The sequence below is a fragment of the Paramormyrops kingsleyae genome, chromosome 18 (genome assembly GCF_048594095.1).
Source record: "Paramormyrops kingsleyae isolate MSU_618 chromosome 18, PKINGS_0.4, whole genome shotgun sequence".
NCBI classification, from domain to species: Eukaryota; Metazoa; Chordata; class Actinopteri; order Osteoglossiformes; family Mormyridae; genus Paramormyrops; species Paramormyrops kingsleyae.
The window spans coordinates 8,562,183-8,588,445 of record NC_132814.1 but is presented as its reverse complement, the minus strand read 5'-3'; the positions used below and the strand labels follow the sequence as shown (position 1 = coordinate 8,588,445).

Sequence of the window (26,263 nt, the reverse complement as noted above, 5' to 3'; positions counted from 1 at the left end):
CTGGAAAAGACTCCAACTCCCCAATACTGGATACATGGATGGATATGAGAATATACTGTTACATTCACACATTAACAGAAGGAAAAACACGTTACGACGTATTTCAAATAAAAAGTAAGCGAAAAGTTTTACTTTAGGAAAGCATCTAGAAAGTCAAAGAATGTGAAGTTATCCCATGAAAGAGTGTCGATCAAATGTCGTGATTGTTCCTGCAAAGCACAATGTGTCTCACTGATTTGCTGACGCAATAGGGGGTAAAAATTGGGGGATCTATGATTTGTTGGGGGCATTGAGGCAAATAAGCTGTTGAGATACAGGTAGCGTTACATTCCAAGCACGACACACCACCTGGGGTCTGAAAAATGACATCTTGTGAAATTATATAATCAATTTTCTCTAGTTTTACCTATGAAAAGTGAGCCCAGTTCCCCTGGTGACATAATCACAGATTTAGATATCAATTGGGATGTGTAATTGCTTCCCTCATTTCCCTTAGCAATAGCTTGTCTAGGACCAGAGGTCTTTTATTGGCCATGTGCACCAATGCACTGGAATGCTTACTCGTTCGGCAATACCTAGTTCAGGCAATTATCTGGAGCCATTTTTACTGTGCAGTTATAATCTCATTAGTGTGGGCAGAGGAAGAGCTTTGTGTTCTCTGTTGAGATTACAGATCGTAATCATGGCTCATTTGTCTCTACTTTCCAGCAGAGCATCTTACCTAGCACAGCCTGTACTGCATATCAGCTTGTTTGGCATTGCCAGCAAGCATTAATGCATGCATGCCAGTTAAGCATGATTCAAATCACTTTGTGTTGCCATCCATTAAAAGTATACACTCTACTACACTCTTTTCACCATCTTTTTTCCCCATTATTGGACAGAATAAGCTATTTTTGTAGTATATACAGGGCCGGCCCAACCCTTTTCAAGGCCCTTAGCAAAATTCGATTAACCAAGTTGCCGTTTGTCCTCTTCTGTCCAATTCTGTCCAATAAATCTGATGGCCGCACCCTCGAAAGCAGCCACTTCGTTCCATTATGCCTTGGGCTGGTCCTGAATATATGTAGAGGTGGGCAGAGTTCCACTAATCCGCTAACTGATAATTAGCAAAGCTAACATTTTTGGGTAAAGTGAATAAAGTTTAACAGTCAACATTTGTGAACCCTAAAGTCATACATATTAGTTCCTGTTTGTTGTGAGCATGTCTCCAACGGTCTATTTGGCACGCTGTTGGCTGATGACATGTAAACTCAAGCCGTGATTAGTCGGTAACTTGGATTTAAGGTAGTCTGGGCTGAATGTAAATGAAAGAAGATAAGCTCAATTTAAACTGGTGTACCCTGAACTAAATGAAAAACATGGATAATTTGTCGGATTTAAGGTACCTGTCACACCGAGCTGGCGAGGGAAACACGGATCCAGAAGTACGGGGAAAGCCGGATTTAATAGAGCACAGATCAAGCAGTTACAGACCAGAGTTCTCTTAATACAGGTGGAAAGCCGGGCACTCAGGTCCAAACGGGGCGAGCGGTAATCGTGGTCGAGGGACGAGAGCGTGGGTCGAAAGCCGTGGAGTCCGTCCGACGAGTACACACACAATACTGGGTGACAGGAGGGTTGGACGACGATGAAAGCCGGGCTCAGCAGGACTGGAGACTCAAGGACGGGAACGGGACTGAGGAGGCAAGGGATAAGAGGTAAGGGTTTCACAAAAGGTAAACAGGCAAGGAACGGGAGTAAAGGAGAACTGGAGACAGACGAATGCTCGGTAAGGCTTGTCATAAGCGCAATACTTCGCAGTTGGCTTGTGTACTGTTCCTTCCTTAAATAAGGGAGATAATTAGTCCCTAATCCCCGACACCTGGTTGACCCGCCTCCGTGGGCGTGACAGTACCCTAGTTTAAATGGACTTTATCTTCGTTCACGTTAATCCAGACTACCTTAAATCTGACAGATTATTCAGGCTAAGCAAGAAATCCTGCTTTGTGATATAGGCCCCCGGTTGTATTTTCCCGGTGCTGACTGCTTGAGCTATAGACCAATAAAAAGCTGAGACCTTCCTTCCTAGTTCCAGGTAAACGATGCCATGTTTGTAGTCCCCAGATGGTTTCACTGAGGGCAAAATGTCAGCATGGGCCCATGCTGAACAGGGTTATGAAAGCCTGGATTAACTGTGGACAGCATAGGGCAAGAATGGGATACACCATAGATGGGATGCCAATCCATCACATACATACACACAGTCTTTAACAGGCAATATAGGGTTACACTTTACATTAACTGCACCTTCATAATACATTCATTATGCGTTAATAGAACATTCATAGTCAGCATGTATCTATACCTTAACATCCTAAAATACCTTAACAGCTTTAATATACATTAATAACAAACATTATCAGATTAAATGATTATAATGTTTGTTATTATCATATAATGTTTGTTTTAAGTGTATATTAAGGCTGTTAAGGTATGTTAGGATATTAAGGCACTACGCAAGTAAATGCTTCTTATGAACGCTCTATAAATGCATTATGTTGGGGCACTGAATGTTCTATGAATGCATTATAAAGGCATCATGAAGGTGCAGTTAATGTACAGTGTTACCCAATATAATGTTATCAATTAATGTAAATGCACCATGGGAGAAAATACATGCAACTCGGAGAAAACACAACAGAACTGACATGAGGAAACAGGGCATCGCAGTGAACCACCCAAAATTACAGATTTCTCTGCTGAAAATTGTCTCTTCTTCTTTCTAATACACTGTTTGCATACTCCTCCATTATGAAGCACTGCGTCATGGGATATCAAAATAATTGCTTTATACTGAAGCAAATGATTCTCCTTTGAGCACTTGCAGGCCATTAAAATAATGTTTTCTGTGGCCAGAGGCTATTTACTGGATTTTGTTCAACTATGCTGACATCAGTAGATGCAATCACTGAGACAGATATCTGTTTCAGCTCTAAACGAAGGCTTTTTGCACAGCTTCTAATAAGTAAGTCCAGTGAAAGCTCTGCCTTTGGCAATGTTTTGCATTTGGTAAAGAAAACGAAAAATATAATAATGTATTGTTGCTTCCCAGTGAAAACCGTGTATGTCCACTTTTTGAAGATTGTGACTTTTTACTATAAGAATAATGGGTAACATTTTAAAGCCATGTTTTTAGTTATTTTTAAAGACATTCATAACAAATAAACATGCATTCAAAAGCATTATAAACATGGCTATATATAGGTATCAAAAAGCACAACACATCACAGTAATGTCTATTATGCATTATGAATGCTTTATGAAGCTTTCATCTATAATACACTACAGATACCTTCATAATACATTATAAATGGTCGGTATAAGCATTAATGATGCTTTGTACTGCATTATAGATAACAGCTTCATAATGCATAATAAACATGACTATAGTGCAGGGGTGGGCATTCTTATCTGCAAAGGGTGTGTATGCAGGTTTTCGCTGCAACTCCCTAATTAGGTCACTAATTAGAGGACTGATTGGCTGAAGAGTCCTCACACCTGGGTTTGAATAGCTGACCTAAAGGTTATCCCAAAAACCTGCATACCCTTTGCGGATAAGATTGCCCACCCCTGCTATGTGTATCTATATCCATATCCATGTTTATAATACTTTATGAATGCATTATAATGCATTATTAATGGGTTTATAAATTACTAAAAACATTACCTTAAGTATGTATAGTATAGTGTGTTCATTTTTATGCAGAGCCTATGGCCGCGTGAACAAGAGGCCGCCCGATAGACTTCTGTTGACTCTCACAGCCTGGAATCCTAAATTCAGCTGAAGCAGAAACAGCCACACAGATTTTACACATAAATTGCAATTTCCATTTTCCATAAGCATCTTTCCTATTCAGGGTCATGTGGGTCCAGGAAACCATCAGCCCAAGGCAGGGAATTACCCTGGATGGGGTGCCAGCCAATCACAGGGCACACACTCCCTGCACACCTATGGGCAATTTGGTAACTCCACTACACATTAGCATATTTTTGTACTGTGGTGAAAACCAATACATTTTTACTGGATTAAGTAAGCATCCCAAAACTTTCTGTGAGCACTGTGTGTGTGTGTGTATATATATATATATATATATATTGTTGCAATGTCAGCATTGTGAGACATGCTTTAGTAAATACACAGAAGCTGAGATAACAGACAACAATGTTATTGTGCGCAAATGCTAGAAAATTGCAGCACAGGCAGGGGACACAATGTATCAGTATGTAGGTTTGGTGGGAGTCCACTGTTTTCTGGTGCTCCGGCTCCAGGGAAATGCGTTGCCCAGGCAATACCAGTTTATATTCTGCTTTTAGCACTGCCCACATGAGAGAGAAGGAAGAGAAGTGTGACGTGAGAAGTAGATTTCATGCCTGATGGGCACCTGCTCTGGGTGCCAAATCACTGAACTGCTATAGAAGATCCTTTTCATTCAGCATATACTACCTGAAATAATAGCATTTGTGTCTGTTGTACTTTACAGTGTGGTATCATTCAGCCATACAAAATGTTTACTATTACTTGTAACAAAAGATATGTAGAATGTGTAGAATTCCTTGCTTCCTCCTCCCCCCCCCCCTCCATTCATTAGTTAAACTGAGTTATTGCTTAGTTTGTTAAATGTTTAACACATGAATGTGCACGAATGTGAAAAACTGGGGAGAGGGGTTTATGATGTGTGTTTATCAGATGTGTAACGGATTCCAGGTCAGGCCACAAAGTTCATATTCACAACGAGCAAACTGGGGGAGGCATGAAGAGAATTTCCCTATGGGGATCAATGAAGTATCAATTAATACAAAAGGGAAGACAAAGAAAGAAAGTCAGATGACAACAGAGGAGAGGAAGCCAATATTCTCAGGGAGTGGGGGGCGGGGGGACTGGTCCACGCCAGCCTGTGTAGGGTGGCATATTGAAGTCTGCATTCATGGTGTTACAGTTCATAAGTGAGGATAAACCTGGCTGGATGTCCCCTCCTGCCATGTAATATGGCGAGTCGCATCACTCCTCTGCTCTGAAAGTTTGTGCCACTCAGCTGTGTTGATGTGCACAGAGGCCATCAAGGCCACCCATGATGAAGATGAAACCACTGGATTTTATGTAGGAAGATGTGCTACAAGAAAGCATAAATTTGCTCATTATAAGCAACGGCTCCGATGCCACTTTGGCGATTTCTCATTGGTGCCATTGCAGCCCACTGGCCAGTCAGTTAATTCTGTTGAAGCCTTCGCAGATGTAATCAATGTACATGTGAAAAGGCTTATGCTGTATATGATTACTGGTGGAGATCAATGATTGCTGATGGGGATTGCTGATGATTGCTAATGATTATCGAATCCTGGGGTGGCACAGTTGTGCAATAGTTAGCACTGTTGCCTTCCTCTGCCGCCCCCTGGAGGACGGGCTCCCCCTTTGGGTCTGGTTAGGGTTAGGGCTTCCTCTGCCGCCTCCTGGAGGACGGGCTCCCCCTTTGGGTCTGGTTAGGGTTAGGGCTTCCTCTGCCGCCCCCTGGAGGACGGGCTCCCCCTTTGGGTCTGGTTAGGGTTAGGGCTCCCTCTGCCGCCCCCTGGAGGACGGGCTCCCCCTTTGGGTCTGGTTAGGGTTAGGGCTTCCTCTGCCGCCCCCTGGAGGACGGGCTCCCCCTTTGGGTCTGGTTAGGGTTAGGGCTTCCTCTGCCGCCCCCTGGAGGACGGGCTCCCCCTTTGGGTCTGGTTAGGGTTAGGGCTTCCTCTGCCGCCCCCTGGAGGACGGGCTCCCCCTTTGGGTCTGGTTAGGGTTAGGGCTTCCTCTGCCGCCCCCTGGAAGACGGGCTCCCCCTTTGGGTCTGGTTAAGGTTAGGGCTTCCTCTGCCGCCCCCTGGAAGACGGGCTCCCCCTTTGGGTCTGGTTAAGGTTAGGGCTTCCTCTGCCGCCCCCTGGAGGACGGGCTCCCCCTTTGGGTCTGGTTAGGGTTAGGGCTTCCTCTGCCGCCCCCTGGAAGACGGGCTCCCCCTTTGGGTCTGGTTAGGGTTAGGGCTTCCTCTGCCGCCTCCTGGAGGACGGGCTCCCCCTTTGGGTCTGGTTAGGGTTAGGGCTTCCTCTGCTGCCCCCTGGAGGACGGGCTCCCCCTTTGGGTCTGGTTAGGGTTAGGGCTTCCTCTGCTGCCCCCTGGAGGACGGGCTCCCCCTTTGGGTCTGGTTAGGGTTAGGGCTTCCTCTGCTGCCCCCTGGAGGATGGGCTCCCCCTTTGAGTCTGGTTCCTCCTAAGGTTTCTTCCTTCTAAGGAGTTTTTCCTTGTCACTGTCACCTCTGGCTTGCTCATTAGGGGCTTTGGGCAGGAATACAGCAAAGCACTTTGTGACAACATAATGTTGTGAAAATGCGCTATACAAGTAAAATTTAATTTAATTGAACTGTTAGGGTGCACATGGTCATCAAATGATGAAGCCATTGGATTTTTGGATGTACCAGAGCAGGAGGATGTGGTGTTTGATGGCACCCATCACTGTAACGAACATGCCCCCGCCAGTCGGAATTCCCCATGACAGCATTTAACATCTGGCGATCCATGAGACTTTACACCTATGGGTACACTGTAAGACGAATGTGCAAATGGGTGTTGTGAAATGCTAGGTCCGTCACCAAGACACGTATTCATCATCACTATTAATTTATTACTTGACACTATTGCTAGGAATCACCTCTACCCTGAACTGAAACATTAATGTTTCTTCAACAAATTCAACAATTTCTTATGTTACTTCAACAAATTCAGCTGGGACATAAAAAAGAAGGAAAATCGTAAATCTACACAGCTGAATATATTGATAACAGAACCACAGTATTCCCTTACGAGTCCTACAAAGGAATATAGTTGAATACAACATAATTTTCACAAATACAAGTAAGCACAATAACAATGGAATGTGTATTTTTTGATGTAACTACTATGCAGATATTTAGACTTTCAACATTGCTATTGCCTCTGCCACACACCTATTTTCAGAGAACTAGATCTGGATTGTGATACTAGACAAATTCTCCACTAATATGTTAATACGGTCTTCAATCTAAGCAGAAAATGCAGATGAGGCTCTGTTGGGTCAATGTACAATGGCTGTAGCTGTAGGACAGTCTTGTCCCACCAGATGGAAGGAGGTGGGTAAACTTGAGCTCACCCTGTTTGGGACAATGTGAGTTTCCACTAGGCTGGTAGCGTCCCTGTCTGGTTTCATCATACCTTCCTATTCTCCACTCTACTCTACTGAAGTGTTCTGCCTAGAGTCATAGTGGGAAGAATATGACAAGCAGACAGAGCATTAGACAGGTGAAAGAGCAGTGTGTGAAGATGTCTCTTCTGAGTCATACCAGGAATGGATTTGCCAAGCAAACAGTGGACCAAAATATTGTCTGTGAACTAGACAGGGTGAGATATGCTCAATCGATTTGTTTATTTTTCAGCTGAAATCATTGAGTATTTTACTGTAGTTTCACATTACATGGTGCACATTAGGAGAGTAGATTATAGAGTAGATTACAGTAATATAGTTTCTGCAAGAGAACTATAAGCTCATTTCTGAATGTACAGATAATGGAGGCAACAGTCAGGAGGCTTAAAAATGGCTGGAATCAATAGCCACCTTCCTGGATGGTTAAATCATGGGGATGATTATGTATGTTCTTGTTCACCTTATTTTTATTTTTACATTGCATGTCCTCCCCGTGTCATTGTGGGGTTTCCTCTGGGTACTCTGGTTTTCCCTCTCAGTCCGAAATGTTTTTACTGATCCCATACTGGATAAGTGGGTATGTTATGGGATATGGATGGATGGATGGATGGACATGCGATATCATTTTTTGCTATGGCTCTACTGTTTAAAAATCCCACTGCCCCCCACCATAATACCAAAATCTGGGTTCCTTGAAAGATTCTTTAATCCAAATTTGAATAATCTGAATCTCATTACAAAACAATTTCGTCAGAAAGTAGGAGACATTTAAAACAAATTTAAGGGAACCTCATTTTATTTTCACTTTCAGACATATTCTTTATTCTTTTGTGTATGCCAGAGAGATTTAAAACAAGTACATTAAACCAGTGTATGACAATGGTTTAATTACTCTCATAAAATCCACAGAATTAAAACACAGTGCAGTTTTAGAATTGTTAATTAAGTTCTATGATAAGACTTAAAAATATATTAAAAGGTTACCAGAGGACACGTTGCTATATTATATGAAACAACACTACCCCCAACTGTCAGGCTGAAGCATTGCAGATCCATGTTCTCGGTTTCATGTGGTTCATACTGTAGGTTCACCTACTGTTTTGCAAGATATCCTAGAATGGAGCAGTCAAAGTCAACTTCAACCTCATCAAAAATCCTTAACATCATTTAAAAACTGCAATCTGTCCATGGGGCTTACATAAGCTTTATTCATTCTGCCATTCTGTATCCACCATGGTGACCAATATGCAATTTACAACAATGAAGTTGATTTTATTGAAATTACTATGAGTGACTATCTCACCTTCTCACATGATATGATACATAAGTGCACTGAAATGTTTTGAAGTGAAAATCCATTTATAATGTGTATGTGTGTGTCTTTTTTTTTTAACAATTCACATATTTTTCTCTGCCACAAACACTGGAGACCCTAAAAAATATCACCATTTAGGTCCAGCCCAAATCACACAGATTACCTGTGTCCACTGTATGGCTTTCTGCAATTGGAAGGTTGCTGATTCAAATACCCTATTCAGCAGAGAGATTTCTTTGGTGGCCAATACCTATCACTGCACTGTAAATTCTGAAAACACATGCAAAACAAAAAGCCCTACAAATCTCCTAACAACACAATGGAAGTGAGACATAACTGAAGTTTCTGGGGGACGATGAAATGAAATGGACCATTAAAACAGTATAGTATATCAATATATTTTCAAAACGAGATATAGGATGACACAATACAATCTATTTCATTATACTTTTATTGTGTGTTAAAATTAGGGCTTTAATAAAGATTTTAAATAGAGAACAATAATATTGCTTCCTTGTTGTAAGCAACACGACAGCTTCGGTCATAACTTTGCACAGAATTGCAGAATTCGCAGTTGAAATCAAACCATTCAGATAGTATCCTGTGGGGAATTTGATGGAAGGGAAAATGGCAAGGAATCATTGTTTTTTCTCATATGTTGTTCTGATTTAAAACTAAACATTTAGCACACTTAACAGAAAATACCATGTATTGCTAATCTGCCTAAAAATACAGAGATACAGTGTTTTTTTGTCGAGATTGCCCAGCCCTATGGACCGTACAGAGGAGATATGGGATATGCAGTTTCCCAAGTCACAAAGTAAGTGGGAGCTATGCATTTCTGTTAGCTAACTATGACTATGTTTATATCTGCAATGGGTTGGCGCTCCATCCAGGGTTGTTCCCTGCCTTCCTATGGGATAGGCTTCAGACCCCCTGCGACCCTAAATAGGACGAATGGGTATAGAAAATGGATGGATGGATGAATTATGTTTACATGCAATAATAACACTGTTTTCAAGAGATGTTTTCAAGCATTCTTAATGACCTGATTAAAGAGCCAGTCAAATAAGTGCAGTAATCTGGTTACTGGAGAGTATGGGAAGAGCCAACTATATCACTACCCTTGACCTAGCAAGGGATATTGGCAGGTCCCATTGGAACAGAGAATACACAATGGCAGATTAATGTGTACTGTCTGTAAGTGCATGCAGTGCTATGCAATACATAGTCAAACAAATTCAACCACACATTGAAGAGGGGTTTGCTTGTTTGTTTTAATTATTTACATGATGTTAAAAAAAAGTCTTACTTGCAATAGCACCCAATAAAACGTTTTGAAGTAAAGCACTGAAAATTTATACATAAAGACTAGGTGAAGCTAAATGTCTACTTTAGTCTGTTAAATGTCTACTTTAGTCGATTAGGTCTGTTTTTCAAGGCAGTTGAGGTCTTCACTCTGTCACCTTGCACTCATTGTGGAAATAATCTTCTGGCACATGCCCTTTTGAATACTGTTCTTATTTTTGGTAGCCTTAAACCATATATCATAGGAGTAAAGATTGGGGAAATCATTAGAAAGTACACTGATAAAATCACCCGAATTAAGGATGGAATGTAAGACAAGTCGAATCTGCTTTGAACGATTTCAAATAAACAAGCAACAGAAAAGTTTAACAATGAGGCTAAATGAGGAGAGCAAGTCTTCAGGGCTTTTACCTGGCTGCCTTTCGATTTTAAACATACTATTAATATTTTAGCATAAGAGTAAAGAATAAGAAAAAAAGGAACAACAATACTAAAAAACAAATTAACCAGACCATAAATATTATTAGTAGATGTACTTATACATGAAAGCTTGACTAACGAATAGTTGTCACAGTAAACTTTATTAATGGCATTTCCACATAAAGGTAGCATCACAGTGAAAATAACCGTAGTAGCTACTTTTAGGATGGGGTATATCCAGATAACGAAAATAAAGGCAATCACTTTTGCCAACGTCATGATCCGGTTGTACTGTAAAGGTTGAATGATTGCCAAATACCTGTCATAAGACATTACAGCTAGATTCAAAAGTTCTGTAGTTCCGTAGGAGTAGAGACAGAAAACTTGCAGAATACAGTGTGTTTTGGAGATCTCATGGGTTTCTGATAACATGTTCAGTAACAGTACTGGGTACAGGCCAGTGCTTCCATATAGTTCATTTATACACAAATTGCACAGGAACATGTACATGGGTTCATGCAAACTTCTCTGTGCACAAATCAGTGATATTAGCAGTGAGTTTGCCAAAATGATTGACGAGTACATAATTAAAATGACGGAGAAGTAAAAATATCTGATCAATCCGATGTCTTCATATGCAGTCAAGAGGAATGACGTGACACTAGATGAGTTCATGGCCCGCTGCTTTGATTCCATTCACCTCTGAACAACCAAAATGATGTATTTGAGATTTACAATTGTTTGAAACATGTTTCTTCAATTTTATATTTAAAAAGTATGCATAAGGTAAAGCGTGAACAGTATTAATACAACAGAATGCTATATAAAAAATAACTCCTCGTCTTCCAGTATTGCTAGAGAAAGTATATGAATTATATTTTAAGTTTTAAAATGATGCATTAATGGATAAATTTCAAGAGCTCACATTTTGCAGTTATTTTAATTTATATAAGCAAAATAGCAGTTTTGAAACTGAAGATTACATATGAGTATCTCAATACTTTTAATTAGTGCCTTAATTAGAATATAATCGAAACAACTTAATATAAACAGAAATGCTAAATATAAGCTTTATTGGATAGCAAAATAGTAATCCAGTCTTAGGCTACTAAACCCTTTACTTCGAAGGTATACAGTATTTCCTTCCTAAAACCCATACAGAGTAATACAATTATTACTATATTGACTTAGTCTGTTAGGTCTTTTCATGTTATCTGACAGTAACATAATTTGTAAAATGGGTTTGTAATTATCAGGCAAGCCATAATGTTTTGGAAATGCTATCCTGATTTCTAAAGTCACCTATGAAATCTGTCAAAAAGTGACATGTAACAAACCTATTCTGTATTGGGGGAAAAAAGACATGTAAAAAAAGTATATCTTATCATGCCTGATGCTTAATATAATACATAATAGCTTTGGACTGAGGCTAAAATCTACAAAATCTAAAACACTACCAAATGAAAAATACTAATGTTGATTAATTAATTATTCAAATATAGTTTGATTCATATTAACTAGGCTTTAAATATCTGGTACTAAAAATTTTAACCGTTTATTAAAATGCTATGTTAATTTTGCAGCCACTGGTGTAAGGTATCGTGCCTTATGAAATATGACCTTACCTTGTTCTTTACTCGTTAAATGGGTGCCTCCCTCTTCCACCGTAACAAAAATAACAAAGTTCGCTGAACTGAAAAAGAAGATACAATCTTTAGCATATTTTAAAGATGAAAAACAAAAAATAAAATATAGATGTTTTATAGATTTATGTAATATTTATTAGATGAAGGTTGTAAAAAGTTCAACAAATCTGGTCAAAATGCTACTGTAGCTCACTGTCATACGTGTGAATTGGTCTCAATAATGGTGATGCGTAGAGCGATCAGTGCCGCATTTTATACTTTCTGAACAAGGTCTAAAACTGCCATTAACAAATTATCTGTTACCAGGGTACTATCCTGGGAGATGAGGGTACTATCATGAGTTTAAACGTCAGCAAATGTGTCTCAGTGGCATAATTTATCCTACGGGGAGGATGGCCCACAAATCAAGAAAGAAATATATGGTGGATAAAATTAAAATAAGGCATTGCTTTGAATAAAATAATAGTACAACACAGAATAATATTAATTTTTTTATATCAAAAGGAAGTTGTGTTACTGATCCCATGAAACTTGAAATCTGCTTTAAGAATCGTAACTATTCTTTTCTACTTAACGGCAAAATTACTGTGGATAATAGTGTGGCATGTGTGGGTCATTTTAATAAAGGTGACAATCGCGCTTTACAATGGAAGTTCTGACTTTAATGACAGTTCACTGCCAACATTGCACAGACTGTGACACCAACAATTTACATTGTGGTGGACGCTAACGGAAACACATGAACTTGACAGTATAACATTACACGGTTACGGCACTTACGATTTTGCTTCGTAAATACACCGAAACACACATGGCTAGCCCTGCTGTGCATAAATGCGGAGGCCTGCAGCGAATGCTCCCCCGACTCCGCAGTGGTCGGCTTCCCCTCTCATGGCCTCTTCCAAAAGCCGCCTGCTGAGGTGCGGACCCAGTGCTGAGTGCAGTGGCATCTTGCAGCTCCTCGGGGGACAGGCTAAGGCGGACCTCCCCTTCCAGTGCCAGTGGTCCCCTACCCCAGCTGTTGTGCCACCCAGCGGGGTACACCCAGAAGAGGTAGGGGCAACTGTAGGGTGGTCTTCTTTGGAGGAGGCTGGATTTGCCCTTGCAAAAGCAAGGTGACAAGGAAGAAACACCACTATGAATGTCCCTGGACAGGGTGGGGGAAACATTGCAATGCATGCAGGCATCAGACAGATAGCCACTTTTGGTTCCTGCAATGCTAGCCAATGTCACTGTATTTAAGGCCACACTGCATAACCTGTGGGCCAATCCGAGTTTACACCAGGCTGTTCAGGTCTCCCGCTGGTTCACTGACTGCCCGTGTATCATGGTTCCCCACCATGTGCTCCATTTTCTTCTCATACCCAAATGTATACCAAAATGCTTCTCAGTTTGCCCATGGACGGTGTCACGAGCGCAAGCTTCTTATAATGGGTCCCAGTCTATGAATTATTTGGATGCCCTCTCATTTCAGCTCACGTGTACATGCACACAAACAAGTCAACAAGACCCCCCACCCCGCAAACAAAACAATAAGCTATGCTCAGTTATGATGTTGATTTTGGGTTTATAAGTGTATGCATTTGGGTATATATATGTATACATTTGGGTATGTAAGTGTAGGCATTTGGGTATATAAGTGTATACATTTGGGTATATATATGTATACATTTGGGTATGTAAGTGTAGGCATTTGGGTATATAAGTGTATACATTTGGGTATATATATGTATACATTTGGGTATGTAAGTGTACGCATTTCGATATATAAGTGTAGGCATTTGGGTATATAAGTATATGCATTTCACTCATTGTTTATGATTCTCTTCGAAACTGTATTTCTCCCACATATGTGATTCAATAGCAGGCAAGCCACAGTGTCATCATTTACACAATAGTGCAATTTTCACTCAAAATACTGACCATACCGGTAATACTACTGGCTGGTCAGTAGATGGCATCATAGGCCACACAATGGCAGTGAAGGACAGAGACAGATTTGCCAGCTAGGTAAAGGGTGTGTGTGTGTGTGTATATATCATTTGGTTTCCAGCAGTTCATAATGCAATGGAACATGCTTCAGTACTTTCAACTAATAGATCAATGTCCTCCTGATCCTGGCCGTGAATGAGCCAGTCGACCCACAGTGTGCCCCCCCCCCCCCCCGCCTTTAGTCCTGCCAGTGGAAAGTGTATGAATGCCAACCCCATGTCACGTCTCCAGCCAGTGAAGCAGCATGTGGTGATACTCTGCCCACTGCTTAGCCAGGGAAGTATAGGATGCTTTATATGTAGCAGGGAGTTTGGTTTTGGCTAAATAACTGAAAAACATTTGGTGGAAGTGAAATGTTAAAACTTACCCCATGTGGGATTAACTGCAGCATTTGCTAGAAAAGTCTGTTAGAACATAATTAATTCAACATTCTATCAATATATTACAGGTGGATGCTGTTTATTGGTCTATCCATCTAAACCAGTATTTCTCAGTCCGGTCCTTGGGGATCCACAGACAGTCCATGTTTTCGCTCCCTCCCACCTTCCAGCAAGAACGGTCTGTAGGTCACCTAGGATTCGGAAACAATGATCTAAGCGCCTGCACCTGAGCCAAAGGAGTCAAAAGTCTAACAGGGAAAAAGACTCAAACCTGAAAAACTGGGCATAAGTGCCTGCTATATAAATGGAATACAGTGAAATGAAATGAGTACAGTACACTTTATTGATCCCTGTGGGGAAATTCTCTTTTTGCTTTCACCATCTGGCTCTGTGTAGCAAAGTAAGTTTGGCAGTGAAGGGCAGCCGCCCACAGTGGTGCTCAGGGAGTTGGGGGTTAGGGGCCTTGCTCAAGGACCCACAGACACGACTTCTGCTGAGGCCAGCCTCAAACCGGCGCCCTTCTGATCACGGGCACAGAAGCTGAGCTAACGCTGCCCCCAAAGTCTAATGCAAATACCTATTTGTCTATATGTGCCTTTTGCAGTGTTACAGTATGCACTGGTTTGTCGCAAAAGTCTTACAATAATAGAGAAATATTTATATATTTCAATTTATTAACCATTTATTCAAATTTTTACTGTTTGTATACCTCATCTTTCTCTCCTGTTAGACATACACAGGAGAGAAGACAGCTTGAGGTCATATTGCAGGGGCAGCCATTTAATTACGTGATTTTTTTTGGGGGGGGGGGATTAAGGGCTTTGCCCAAGGGCCAAACAGTAACATCACTCTGCTAACCATGTGATTTGAAATGGTCTCGGTCAGATAACAGGCACAGAAGTCCTAACCCACATGCCCACACTCTTGCACTGTAAAGCGCTCAAATTCATTAAATTAACTAACCGCGGTATAATATTTTGATTCAGCGTTTCATTCATTTGCCGAAGTGTTTCATTTAGAGCCAGGATAAAAAAAAAATATTAAACCACATTAAAATAGACCAGAGCCAGGTCGTCCCTATCACCTAACCCCTGCGATGGGTTGGAGCCCCATCCTGGGTTGTACCCTCCTTGCGCCTGTAGCCGTCAGGGTAGGCTCTGGACCCTCTGCGACCCTGAATAGGATAAGCGCTTACAGAAAATGGATGGATGGATGGACAGGTGGATGGATGGATGGACAGGTGGAGAGTGGAACAGTTTACAATACAATATTTATTTACTTAGCAGTTTCATTTAATAAATTATCAAAGCAATTATTTTTCTGGAGAGCTATATATATTACATAGATTATTATACAGATTTTGATTTTTGCATTCAAGTATAACATGTTTAGCAAATAAACTGGAACATGACAATTCTACAAGGCCTAGAAACACCATGAAGCAACATCAGCACTTTAACATACGACTTGACTGAGCTCCTGGTAATTGGATTTTAACTGTTCTGTGATACACTGGCAATTATACATTTATACATGGCAACATAATGGAGAACTCTTACTGCACATTCTATCGTTTAACTGTTGGTGACAGCTTACTTTTACCTCTGAACAGGCAGCTGATTTGGATTCTTATGGTGCGGATGCTAACTCCATAAATAACAGGGTTTAACAGTGGAGGGAAAATCAAAAAGTAAAGCGACAGGAAGGTATAAGCTTCATAAGGCATGTGACTCATGTTAAACCTGCTTTGAATCACTTCAAAAAGGCAGCCAATGGAATAATTGATGACTGCCAATAAGTGCGGCCCACAGGTGCGAAGGGCTTTGCCCTGCGACTCCTTACCTGAATGCATACAGATTATGAGTATCCGAGTGTAGGAGAAAAGGATAGTTATAACCTGGGGTAATATTAAGACACCAATTGATAAAAGACCAATAATGTTGTTAACCGTTATATCACTGCAGGAGAGTTTCAGCACAAAAAAATTGGCACAGTATACTTTAAATATGACTCTACTGCAGAATGTGAGTCGTACAGTTAGTAAGAAATGCAAGCCGAATGTAACAAAGGGGTAACACCAGGAAAATGCAAGGAGAGAACGCAGCCTTCTAGCAGACATGATACTGCGATATTGTAATGGGTAACAAATGGCGATGTACCGGTCATAACTCATTACAGCCAAAATAGTAAATTCAGTTACAGAAAAAGTATGTAAACAAAACACTTGTGCTAAGCAACCAGCGATTGATACCTCATAAGATTGTGATGACAAATTTTTGAGAAGAAAAGGGAACAGGCCTGTGCTCCCATACAGTCCGTTACACATCAGGTTGCATATGTGTAAATGCATAGGTTCATGCAGCAATTTTACAGTGTAAATGACTCCAATAAGAACTGAATTACTGACAATAATGCAGACATACAAAATAAAGAAGACAGAGAAATACAAGTGCGCCAACTTTTCCATTTCAGAATAGCCAGTCAGTACGAAAGATGTCACAGCCGATGTGTTTCCCATCTCCGCTGTTACATGAGACTGTAACAGAAAGATCGGTGTAAGCTGGAGCAGAGGCAGCCCTACTGATGACACAATGTATCAGCGGGATTTATGAAGATATTACATCTGTGTTAGTATTTATTATACATTTTCAAATCCTGGTTTAATCCTGGTTCTGTTGGCTGAAGGCCACACTCTGCAGCAGACTGCTTCCAGGCTCAATGTATACAAATGAGTGAAACTGAAAATTTTGCTGTGTCTATTAATTGTTTTCCAGAGCTGTATATATAAAACAAAAATAATAAATATATACTAAAATATTCCATAATACTGAAATCAAAGATAATCTTCAGTACCTTAATCATAATAAACAATGAGTAAAAATAATCTATACATTAACAAAAATCAGTACCATACCTTCTCACCATATATTACAAGCACTATAGTAGGATTAAAGAATCATTTACCATTTTTTTTCTACAGCCTTTATGCTGCCTATGATACAGTCGTTGCTGACCAGTGAAAATGAAGCAGTTGCACACTCTCCAAGCCTTTTATTTAGAACAGAAATTCCCAATGTGACTCCAGTCATGTGACCTTTATCCATCTGATGCGACGCTCCAGAATAACCTATGATGAAACCTCTATTAATCTGAATTTCTAATATGGGGACTCATTTTCATTAAACAGTAGGGCAATAATTTATCCAATGTTTAGCACAGTTTAACCTATTTAACTAATCAATTTAGTCTATTTAAAATTTTTTTTTTTCTGTGAAAAATTTTTTATTAGAGTTTTGAATTCAATTTTATATTTCCTTATAAAATATAAATGACACATCAAACCCATTATTAATATAAACTAATCATGTTATAATCTTGGCTTTAATTGGCATTGATTGTGTCATGCTCACGGGGGCAGGGCAGCACAGCTCAGCACACTACTTAAGACGGACGCAACTTGTTGCCATTTTCGAATGTGTCTTACCAAGCGTTTTGCCTGTCTCCTGTCTCCCCTGCTTGTCCTGCCTGCTGTGTCCTGCCCTGCTGATTCGCCTGCCCTGCCTGCTCCTCGCCCCTCTTCGACTTGCCCGATCCCACCTGACCTGCCTGATCCCACCTGACCTGCCCTCCTGCTCCATCCTGCCCTGCTGCCCTGATGATCCTGCTCCTTCTCCCTCGTCGTCCCCTCGTCCCGTCTATCCGTGTAGGACTGACTCTCCCGGTCCAAGAATTCCTAAACTTATCCAGGTTTTCCATGAGGATGTATGGATCACTCCGGCAGCGCCTTGATAGATGGAACACTCCAGCCAGCAGCGCCTTGAGAGATGGAACACACCGGCCAGCAGGGCCTTGAGAGATGGAACACTCCAGCCAGCAGGGCCTTGAGAGATGGAACACACCGGCCAGCAGGGCCTTGATAGATGGAAGACTCCGGCCAGCAGGGCCTTGAGAGATGGAACACTCCGGCCAGCAGCTCCTTGAGAGATGGAACACACCGGCCAGCAGGGCCTTGATAGATGGAACACTCCGGCCAGCAGGGCCTTGAGAGATGGAACACTCCGGCCAGCAGGGCCTTGATAGATGGAACACTCCGGCCAGCAGCGCCTTGAGAGATAGAACACTCCGGCCAACAGGGCCTTGAGAGATGGAACACTCCGGCCAGCAGGGCCTTGAGAGATGGAACACTCCGGCCAGCAGCGCCTTCATAGATGTAACACTCCGGCCAGCAGCGCCTTGAGAGATGGAACACTCCGGCCAGCAGCGCCTTGAGAGATGGAACACTCCGGCCAGCAGGGCCTTGATAGATGGAACACTCCGGCCAGCAGGGCCTTGAGAGATGGAACACTCCGGCCAGCAGCGCCTTGATAGATGGAACACTCCGGCCAGCAGCGCCTTGAGAGATGGAACACTCCGGCCAGCAGGGCCTTGATAGATGGAACACTCCGGCCAGCAGGGCCTTGAGAGATGGAACACTCCGGCCAGCAGCGCCTTGATAGATGGAACACTCCGGCCAGCAGCGCCTTGAGAGATGGAACACTCCGGCCAGCAGCGCCTTGAGAGATGGAACACTCCGGCCAGCAGGGCCTTGATAGATGGAACACTCCGGCCAGCAGCGCCTTGAGAGATGGAACACCCCGGCCAGCAGGGCCTTGATAGATGGAACACTCCGGCCAGCAGCGCCTTGAGAGATGGAACACCCCGGCCAGCAGGGCCTTGAGAGATGGAACACCCCGGCCAGCAGGGCCTTGATAGATGGAACACCCCGACCAGCAGGGTCTTGATAGATGGAACACTCCGGCCAGCAGCGCCTTGATAGATGGAACACTCCGGCCAGCAGGGCCTTGAGAGATGGAACACTCCGGCCAGCAGGGCCTTGATAGATGGAACACACCGGCCAGCAGGGCCTTGATAGATGGAACACTCCGGCCAGCAGGGCCTTGAGAGATGGAACACTCCGGCCAGCAGCGCCTTGAGAGATGGAACACACCGGTCAGCAGGGCCTTGATAGATGGAACACTCCGGCCAGCAGGGCCTTGAGAGATGGAACACTCCGGCCAGCAGGGCCTTGAGAGATGGAACACTCCGGCCAGCAGGGCCTTGAGAGATGGAACACTCCGGCCAGCAGCGCCTTCATAGATGTAACACTCCGGCCAGCAGCGCCTTGAGAGATGGAACACTCCGGCCAGCAGCGCCTTGAGAGATGGAACACTCCAGCCAGCAGGGCCTTGATAGATGGAACACTCCGGCCAGCAGGGCCTTGAGAGATGGAACACTCCGGCCAGCAGCGCCTTGATAGATGGAACACTCCGGCCAGCAGCGCCTTGAGAGATGGAACACTCCGGCCAGCAGCGCCTTGAGAGATGGAACACTCCGGCCAGCAGGGCCTTGATAGATGGAACACTCCGGCCAGCAGCGCCTTGAGAGATGGAACACCCCGGCCAGCAGGGCCTTGAGAGATGGAACACCCCGGCCAGCAGGGCCTTGATAGATGGAACACCCCGACCAGCAGGGCCTTGATAGATGGAACACTCCGGCCAGCAGCGCCTTGATAGATGGAACACTCCGGCCAGCAGGGCCTTGAGAGATGGAACACTCCGGCCAGCAGGGCCTTGATAGATGGAACACACCGGCCAGCAGGGCCTTGATAGATGGAACACTCCGGCCAGCAGGGCCTTGAGAGATGGAACACTCCGGCCAGCAGCGCCTTGAGAGATGGAACACACCGGCCAGCAGGGCCTTGATAGATGGAACACTCCGGCCAGCAGGGCCTTGAGAGATGGAACACTCCGGCCAGCAGGGCCTTGATAGATGGAACACTCCGGCCAGCAGCGCCTTGAGAGATGGAACACTCCGGCCAACAGGGCCTTGAGAGATGGAACACTCTGGTCAGCAGGGTCTTGAGAGATGGAACACTCCGGCCAGCAGCGCCTTGATAGATGGAACACTCCGGCCAGCAGCGCCTTGAGAGATGGAACACTCCGGCCAGCAGCGCCTTGAGAGATGGAACACTCCGGCCAGCAGGGCCTTGATAGATGGAACACTCCGGCCAGCAACGCCTTGAGAGATGGAACACTCCGGCCAGCAGCGCCTTGAGAGATGGAACACTCCGGCCAGCAGGGCCTTGAGAGATGGAACACACCGGCCAGCAGGGCCTTGATAGATGGAACACTCCGGCCAGCAGGGCCTTGAGAGATGGAACACTCCGGCCAGCAGGGCCTTGATAGATGGAACACTCCGGCCAGCAGCGCCTTGAGAGATGGAACACTCTGGCCAGCAGCGCCTTGAGTGATGGAACACTCCGGCCAGCAGGGCTTTGAGAGATGGAACACACCGGCCAGCAGGGCCTTGATAGATGGAACACTCCGGCCAGCAGGGCCTTGATAGATGGAACACTCCGGCCAGCAGCGCCTTGAGAGATGGAACACTCCGGCCAGCAGCGCCTTGAGAGATGGAACACTCCGGCCAGCAGCGCCTTGAGAGATGGAACACTCCGGCCAGCAGGGCCTTGAGAGATGGAACACACCGGCCAGCAGGGCCTTGAGAGATGGAACACTCCGGCCAGCAGGGCCTTGATAGATGGAACACTCCGGCCAGCAGCGCCTTGAGAGATGGAACACACCGGCCAGCAGCGCCTTGAGAGATGGAACACTCCGGCCAGCAGGGCCTTGAGAGATGGAATACTCCGGCCAGCAGGGCCTTGATAGATGGAACACTCCGGCCAGCAGTGCCTTGAGAGATGGAACACTCCGGCCAGCAGCGCCTTGAGTGATGGAACACTCCGGCCAGCAGGGCCTTGAGAGATGGAACACACCGGCCAGCAGGGCCTTGATAGATGGAACACTCCGGCCAGCAGGGCCTTGAGAGATGGAACACTCCGGCCAGCAGCGCCTTGAGAGATGGAATACACCGGCCAGCAGGGCCTTGAGAGATGGAACACTCCGGCCAGCAGCACCTTGAGTGATGGAACACTCCGGCCAGCAGGGCCTTGAGAGATGGAACACACCGGCCAGCAGGGCCTTGATAGATGGAACACTCCGGCCAGCAGGGCCTTGATAGATGGAACACTCCGGCCAGCAGCGCCTTGAGAGATGGAACACTCCGGCCAGCAGCGCCTTGAGAGATGGAACACTCCGGCCAGCAGGACCTTGAGAGATGGACCACTCCGGCCAGCAGGGCCTTGATAGATGGAACACTCCGGCCAGCAGGGCCTTGAGAGATGGAACACACCGGCCAGCAGGGCCTTGATAGATGGAACACTCCGGCCAGCAGGGCCTTGATAGATGGAACACTCCGGCCAGCAGGGCCTTGAGAGATGGAACACTCCGGCCAGCAGGGCCTTGATAGATGGAACACTCCGGCCAGCAGCGCCTTGAGAGATGGAACACACCGGCCAGCAGCGCCTTGAGAGATGGAACACTCCGGCCAGCAGCGCCTTGAGAGATGGAACACTCCGGCCAGCAGCGCCTTGAGAGATGGAACACTCCGGCCAGCAGCGCCTTGATAGATGGAACACTCCGGCCAGCAGGGCCTTGAGAGATGGAACACTCCGGCCAGCAGCACCTTGAGAGATGGAACACTCCGGCCAGCAGCGCCTTGATAGATGGAACACTCCAGCTAGCAGCACCTTCATACCATTATCGTTTAATTTGTTCACCAAATTGAATTTATATAAAGGAAAAAAGTAACAGAAAACCATTTTCCACACCAATAATGGCCTTGATTAATATTTGGTGGTGCCTTTTGGCCTAGACATTGTCCCTGATGCATTTCAGGCTTTTGTTAATAATAAAAGACGTTGCATATTCAGGTGATTTTTTTTTCCAGTCCAAGGATCAGATTATCATGACTGAAAGGTATTAGGTCTTCTCTAAAGAAAGGTTTCTAACTTGTGCATGATTTACAAAGTGTCATTCCTGGTCAAGGGGTGTCGGAAGGGCATGGATATCCTGGCAGATTCAGGGGGCCCAACACTGTATGCCCATTCACTGTATGCCCATCGTTGGCAAAATCTACCTACCATGAAACCTGAATTTCTTCAACCCAAGTGGGATCCTGAAGATGATATATTATAACTGGCCTCAGAATTTCTATTTTCTTTCCCATCTTGCTGTCCATGAGACACATGTAGGTGAGAGCAGGCAAGAGGTCATAGGGAGGTGCAGCTACCGTGTGGCACCCAGGGAGCTGGGAGTTAAGGGTCTTGCTCAAGGGCCCACAGACATGTGACTGTTCTGCCGCATCCGGGGCTCAAGCCAATGACCTTCCTTCACAGCTACTGAGGCTTAAAGCCAACGTATACTTCTGCATGGGATCTGTGGCTTCAGGTACGGCAAGGCCACCTAGCCGATGCTGTAACCTCCCCAGAAATGTAACTACCGTCAGCGTAGCCTCTACGCAGAATAAATTAGCCTTTAGCTCGCCGAGCCACACACCGCCTCCAGTCCCTCTTTCATCAGACTTGGATCATCAGATGTATCTGAGGTGAGGTCATTACATTGTCTGACACTCTCTTAAAGGTCCTGTCCTGTGGTGGCTGTGCACTGTCCCCCTAGGGTCCCATTTGTTTGTTCTGTCTCGGTCAAATTGCTTTCCAGGGGAGGAAGAGATGCGATGGACTAATGACCTCTAATAAACATGTTTATGAGCTCATCCTCTCTGTTCTTCACCCTTGGGTGTTAAGGGTGGTTAAAAGTGCACCATGGGGATTACGGAGCTCACCAGCGTTTGACATAATGAATTTTCTTTGTTTTCATTACACAACCTGTCAAATTATGAAATTATATATTTTTTACTCTTTATTTTTATTTTTGATGAGATGCCACATATACCAAAAGTGATTTTCTTTCTAAAGCTCTGTATATTGTGTTGAATGTAACTGGCTTCATGTAGAGGGTGGTTCCCATAGCAACACTGAAACAACTGACCATCTGTTGCAATAATGACATCACCCAGTCGGTTAGGGCCTATCACCGTTAAGATAGGTATACTCCGATGTTTTTCTGTAAAATCACCAGTTCTTTAAATGATAAATTATACCTTACGTCTTCCAATTACTCGTCAATTATTCAGGTAAATACATTGTTCATTTACGATGTTCTTGCTTTATTCCCTAAATTACACATTGTGGCCATAACACATTGCATTATAGTCTATAGGTCTCATTTTCAAAATGTTCATGCAATGCAGTAAGTCATGGCTGTAAATCTGATATTCTCTACCATCTTTTGTGTGCATGGGCCAGTGTGTTTGTTTGGGTTATTAATTTAAGAACAAAAATGGGGCTTGTCAGTGATAAAAATCGCATGGTACAGTATAACAGGAATTGGGAGATAGGAATAAAATTCTATAGACTACGATTAGTAACAAATTGTGATTTGCATATAGCTGGAATCATCTTCATGCATTTGTAGTCACCTACTTATGTACTATTAGCTGTGCTGGGTCTTTTTTTGCCTTTTTTTATTTTCATGTACTGTAATAGATTTATCAGTTTCATGATTGAAGGCCAAAGGTTTCAAAATGCTTAGTTTGTCTGCATTCTCAAAATACAAAAAAATAAGCAAATTCCCCACAACCTTCATGTGAAAATGTAATTTCCAGCTATTGTATTTGGGCCCTTTTCTTGGGACACTGGGAGTTCTGTGGATAAGCTATCTGTGCCTGTGTCCAGATGTTTGTGGGTTCCAGTGCTGTCATCATGGAGAAGGTCCTTCATCTCAGCTCTTCCAGGAGTGCTGGGTGCAGGATGACCCTGTCCTGCGACCCCAAAGCTTGGTCTCACCTGTTTATATATGTGTGTATCATTGTCTTTCACGGAAAGAATGATGGGATATGCAAAATAACATCATTTCTCTAGGAAGATAAATAAAATACTTCTGTTCTTCTTTATGAATATTTAAAGGCAGCTTTTATGAAAAACTACTAAATACTGAAATATGAATTTGGACCATTGAAAACTTTTAGGATTTTTTTCCTTATTTGTCTAGTGGTCCCAAGTTAAGATTGATCTCCCTAGCTCTAAGCAATGTAAATTTCGCAGTACACTAAAATAAATTTCAGTATATATGGTGAATTTAGATTTAGTGGTAGGATTTTCAGTTTACGAAACTACAGTTTGTTCTTCTGAACTGCAAAATGAACTTTATCAACTATACTGTAGATGTTTCTTTGTTTAATCTGTGAAACAGCTACAGAAGTAACGATCAGTGACCAAAGGGATTAATTATCAGACAGTAATCATCATTCTGCCCTTAGAGAGGCATGACGGCTAGTTAGCAATACCTGGGGAGACAGCGGCTAAAATGGCTAATGACCTGATGCCAGACATAAACATGTTTACAGAGAACTGGTCATTGCAACAAGTTGTTACTCTTGCGTTGTCATTGTTACACAATAGGATGCCATTTGCTATACACTGTCCTTGAATGGCTTACAGGTCGAATGCAGCTGCCCTTCAGCTAGGCCACACTTCTTACGTTGGTAGCCACATTTTTCTGTGTATATTTCAGGTGAGCAATTACGGCAGGAGAAGGCTATTTATATAGCACAATTTCAAACAAAGAGGTCATTCATAGTGCTTTACATAAAATAAATGCAAGTGTTCCGTAAATGGAAAAGTAAAAGAAATGGCATCAACATTGATGAAAAGTGCTAATTAATTAGCAGTGCTAATCAAAGGCACTGTGGAATAAAAATGTTTGTAATGTTCTTTTGTTACTATGTTCTAGGTTCACTTGTGGCTTCAAGGATATAAAATAAACTCTTTTGAGGCAGGAGGTCTCACTTAAAGACCTTGTCCTTGTTTATTGAAAGAAAATAAACAATGTGCTTCAGGCCTAGCACCACACACGAACGGCTGCATTCGTACGTTCCCGCTTGCTCCAGCTCTCCACTCTTGCACACTCCTCCTTCTCCCTCACATCCCTCATTCCTTCCACATTCAATCTCTGACAAAATATACCCACTTCACAAACAACACAGCCTTGGTTGAAAAGTTGCAACATTTGGTGCATTTCTAACCTCCTCAGGTAGTCGGTTCAGGTTTATAGACTACCCCAACGCTTTTGATGTAGCTAATTTTAAGTTTATAAAGGAATAATAAAATTAAATTTCTTGCGTGAGTCTGAAGGTGTGAGTGTCATGCTAGATGCGCGACAGTTGGCAGCCCTGCTGTCTGATTCATATTCGGTCAGAAGGTCTGTCATGTAAACCAGGCTGCGTCCATTGAGTAACTTGTAAACAAGCAGCAGCTCCTTGAAGTGGATTCGAAAGGCAACTGGAAGCCAGTGTAAGGAGTGAAGGACTGGAGTAATGTGTATCTTAGTCCAAATTAACATTCAAGTGGCAGCATTTTGGATAAGCTGGAGCAGTCTTGTGGGTTTTTTTGGGAAATCCATACAGGACAGCATTGCGATAATCCCAGCAACTGGAGATGAAGGCATGAATATGATGCATCGGCCTCTGACTGTTGAGATGTTCCTAAGGTGATGGAAAGAAGACTTAATTTGGTTATAGAAACTGAGATTGGGGTGGCGCTTTGGATAGCACTGTGTTACCAAACTGCCCCTAGGTGTACTTGTGTGAGTGGATGGTGTGTGAGTGTGCTCTGCTATGGGTTGGCACCCCATCCTGGGTTGTTCCTGGCCTTGTACCCGTAGCCTCAGACCCCTCGAGACCCTGCATAGGATGGGTGGTTACAGACAACGGATGGAAACTGAGATCCTCATCAAGCAGGACATTTGGGTTTCTGACAAGGTCCTTAGTCTTTATGGCCTTAGACTCAAGGTCGGCATTAACCTTTAGCCAGTCCTCTCTCTTCCCGGCTACCCACTAAGCAATACTGCTGTCATTAAATATTTTCAGTCAAAAAAAAACTTACATTACTACAGAAATTCCTGTGGTGATGAAAAAATTAGAAGCCTTTTCATCTTCCATCTTCCATAACTGAAAACCAGTA

General features: G+C 43.6%; 2 protein-coding genes across 2 annotated transcripts; both read right to left on the bottom strand.

Annotated features, from left to right (window-relative positions):
• Positions 1-6,769: 6,769 nt before the first annotated feature.
• On the bottom strand, positions 6,770-10,964 carry LOC111837976 (olfactory receptor 6N2-like). The gene is made up of 2 exons (XM_023800471.2): positions 10,077-10,964; positions 6,770-6,832 (listed from the first exon to the last, which is right to left on the bottom strand). Exons 1-2 carry the CDS (start codon positions 10,962-10,964, stop codon positions 6,770-6,772), a joined length of 951 nt encoding a protein of 316 aa, XP_023656239.2.
• A 4,910-nt stretch (positions 10,965-15,874) lies between these two features.
• Positions 15,875-17,307, bottom strand: LOC111837977 (olfactory receptor 5AC2-like). Its single transcript, XM_023800472.1, has 2 exons — positions 17,272-17,307; positions 15,875-16,843 (listed from the first exon to the last, which is right to left on the bottom strand). The coding sequence occupies exons 1-2, from the start codon at positions 17,272-17,274 to the stop codon at positions 15,875-15,877; spliced, it is 972 nt and encodes a 323-aa protein (XP_023656240.1). The 5' UTR covers positions 17,275-17,307.
• Positions 17,308-26,263: the final 8,956 nt, after the last annotated feature.

Excerpts from the sequence above, each read along its gene's own strand:
- LOC111837976 (XM_023800471.2), bottom strand. The coding sequence starts at position 10,964 with ATGAACTCATCTAGTGTCACGTCATTCCTCTTGACTGCATATGAAGAC. Across the intron at positions 6,833-10,076 it reads GGCTACCAAAAATAAGAACA|CTGTGTAGATTTACGATTTT; the intron begins GTATTCAAAAGG and ends CAATATATTCAG.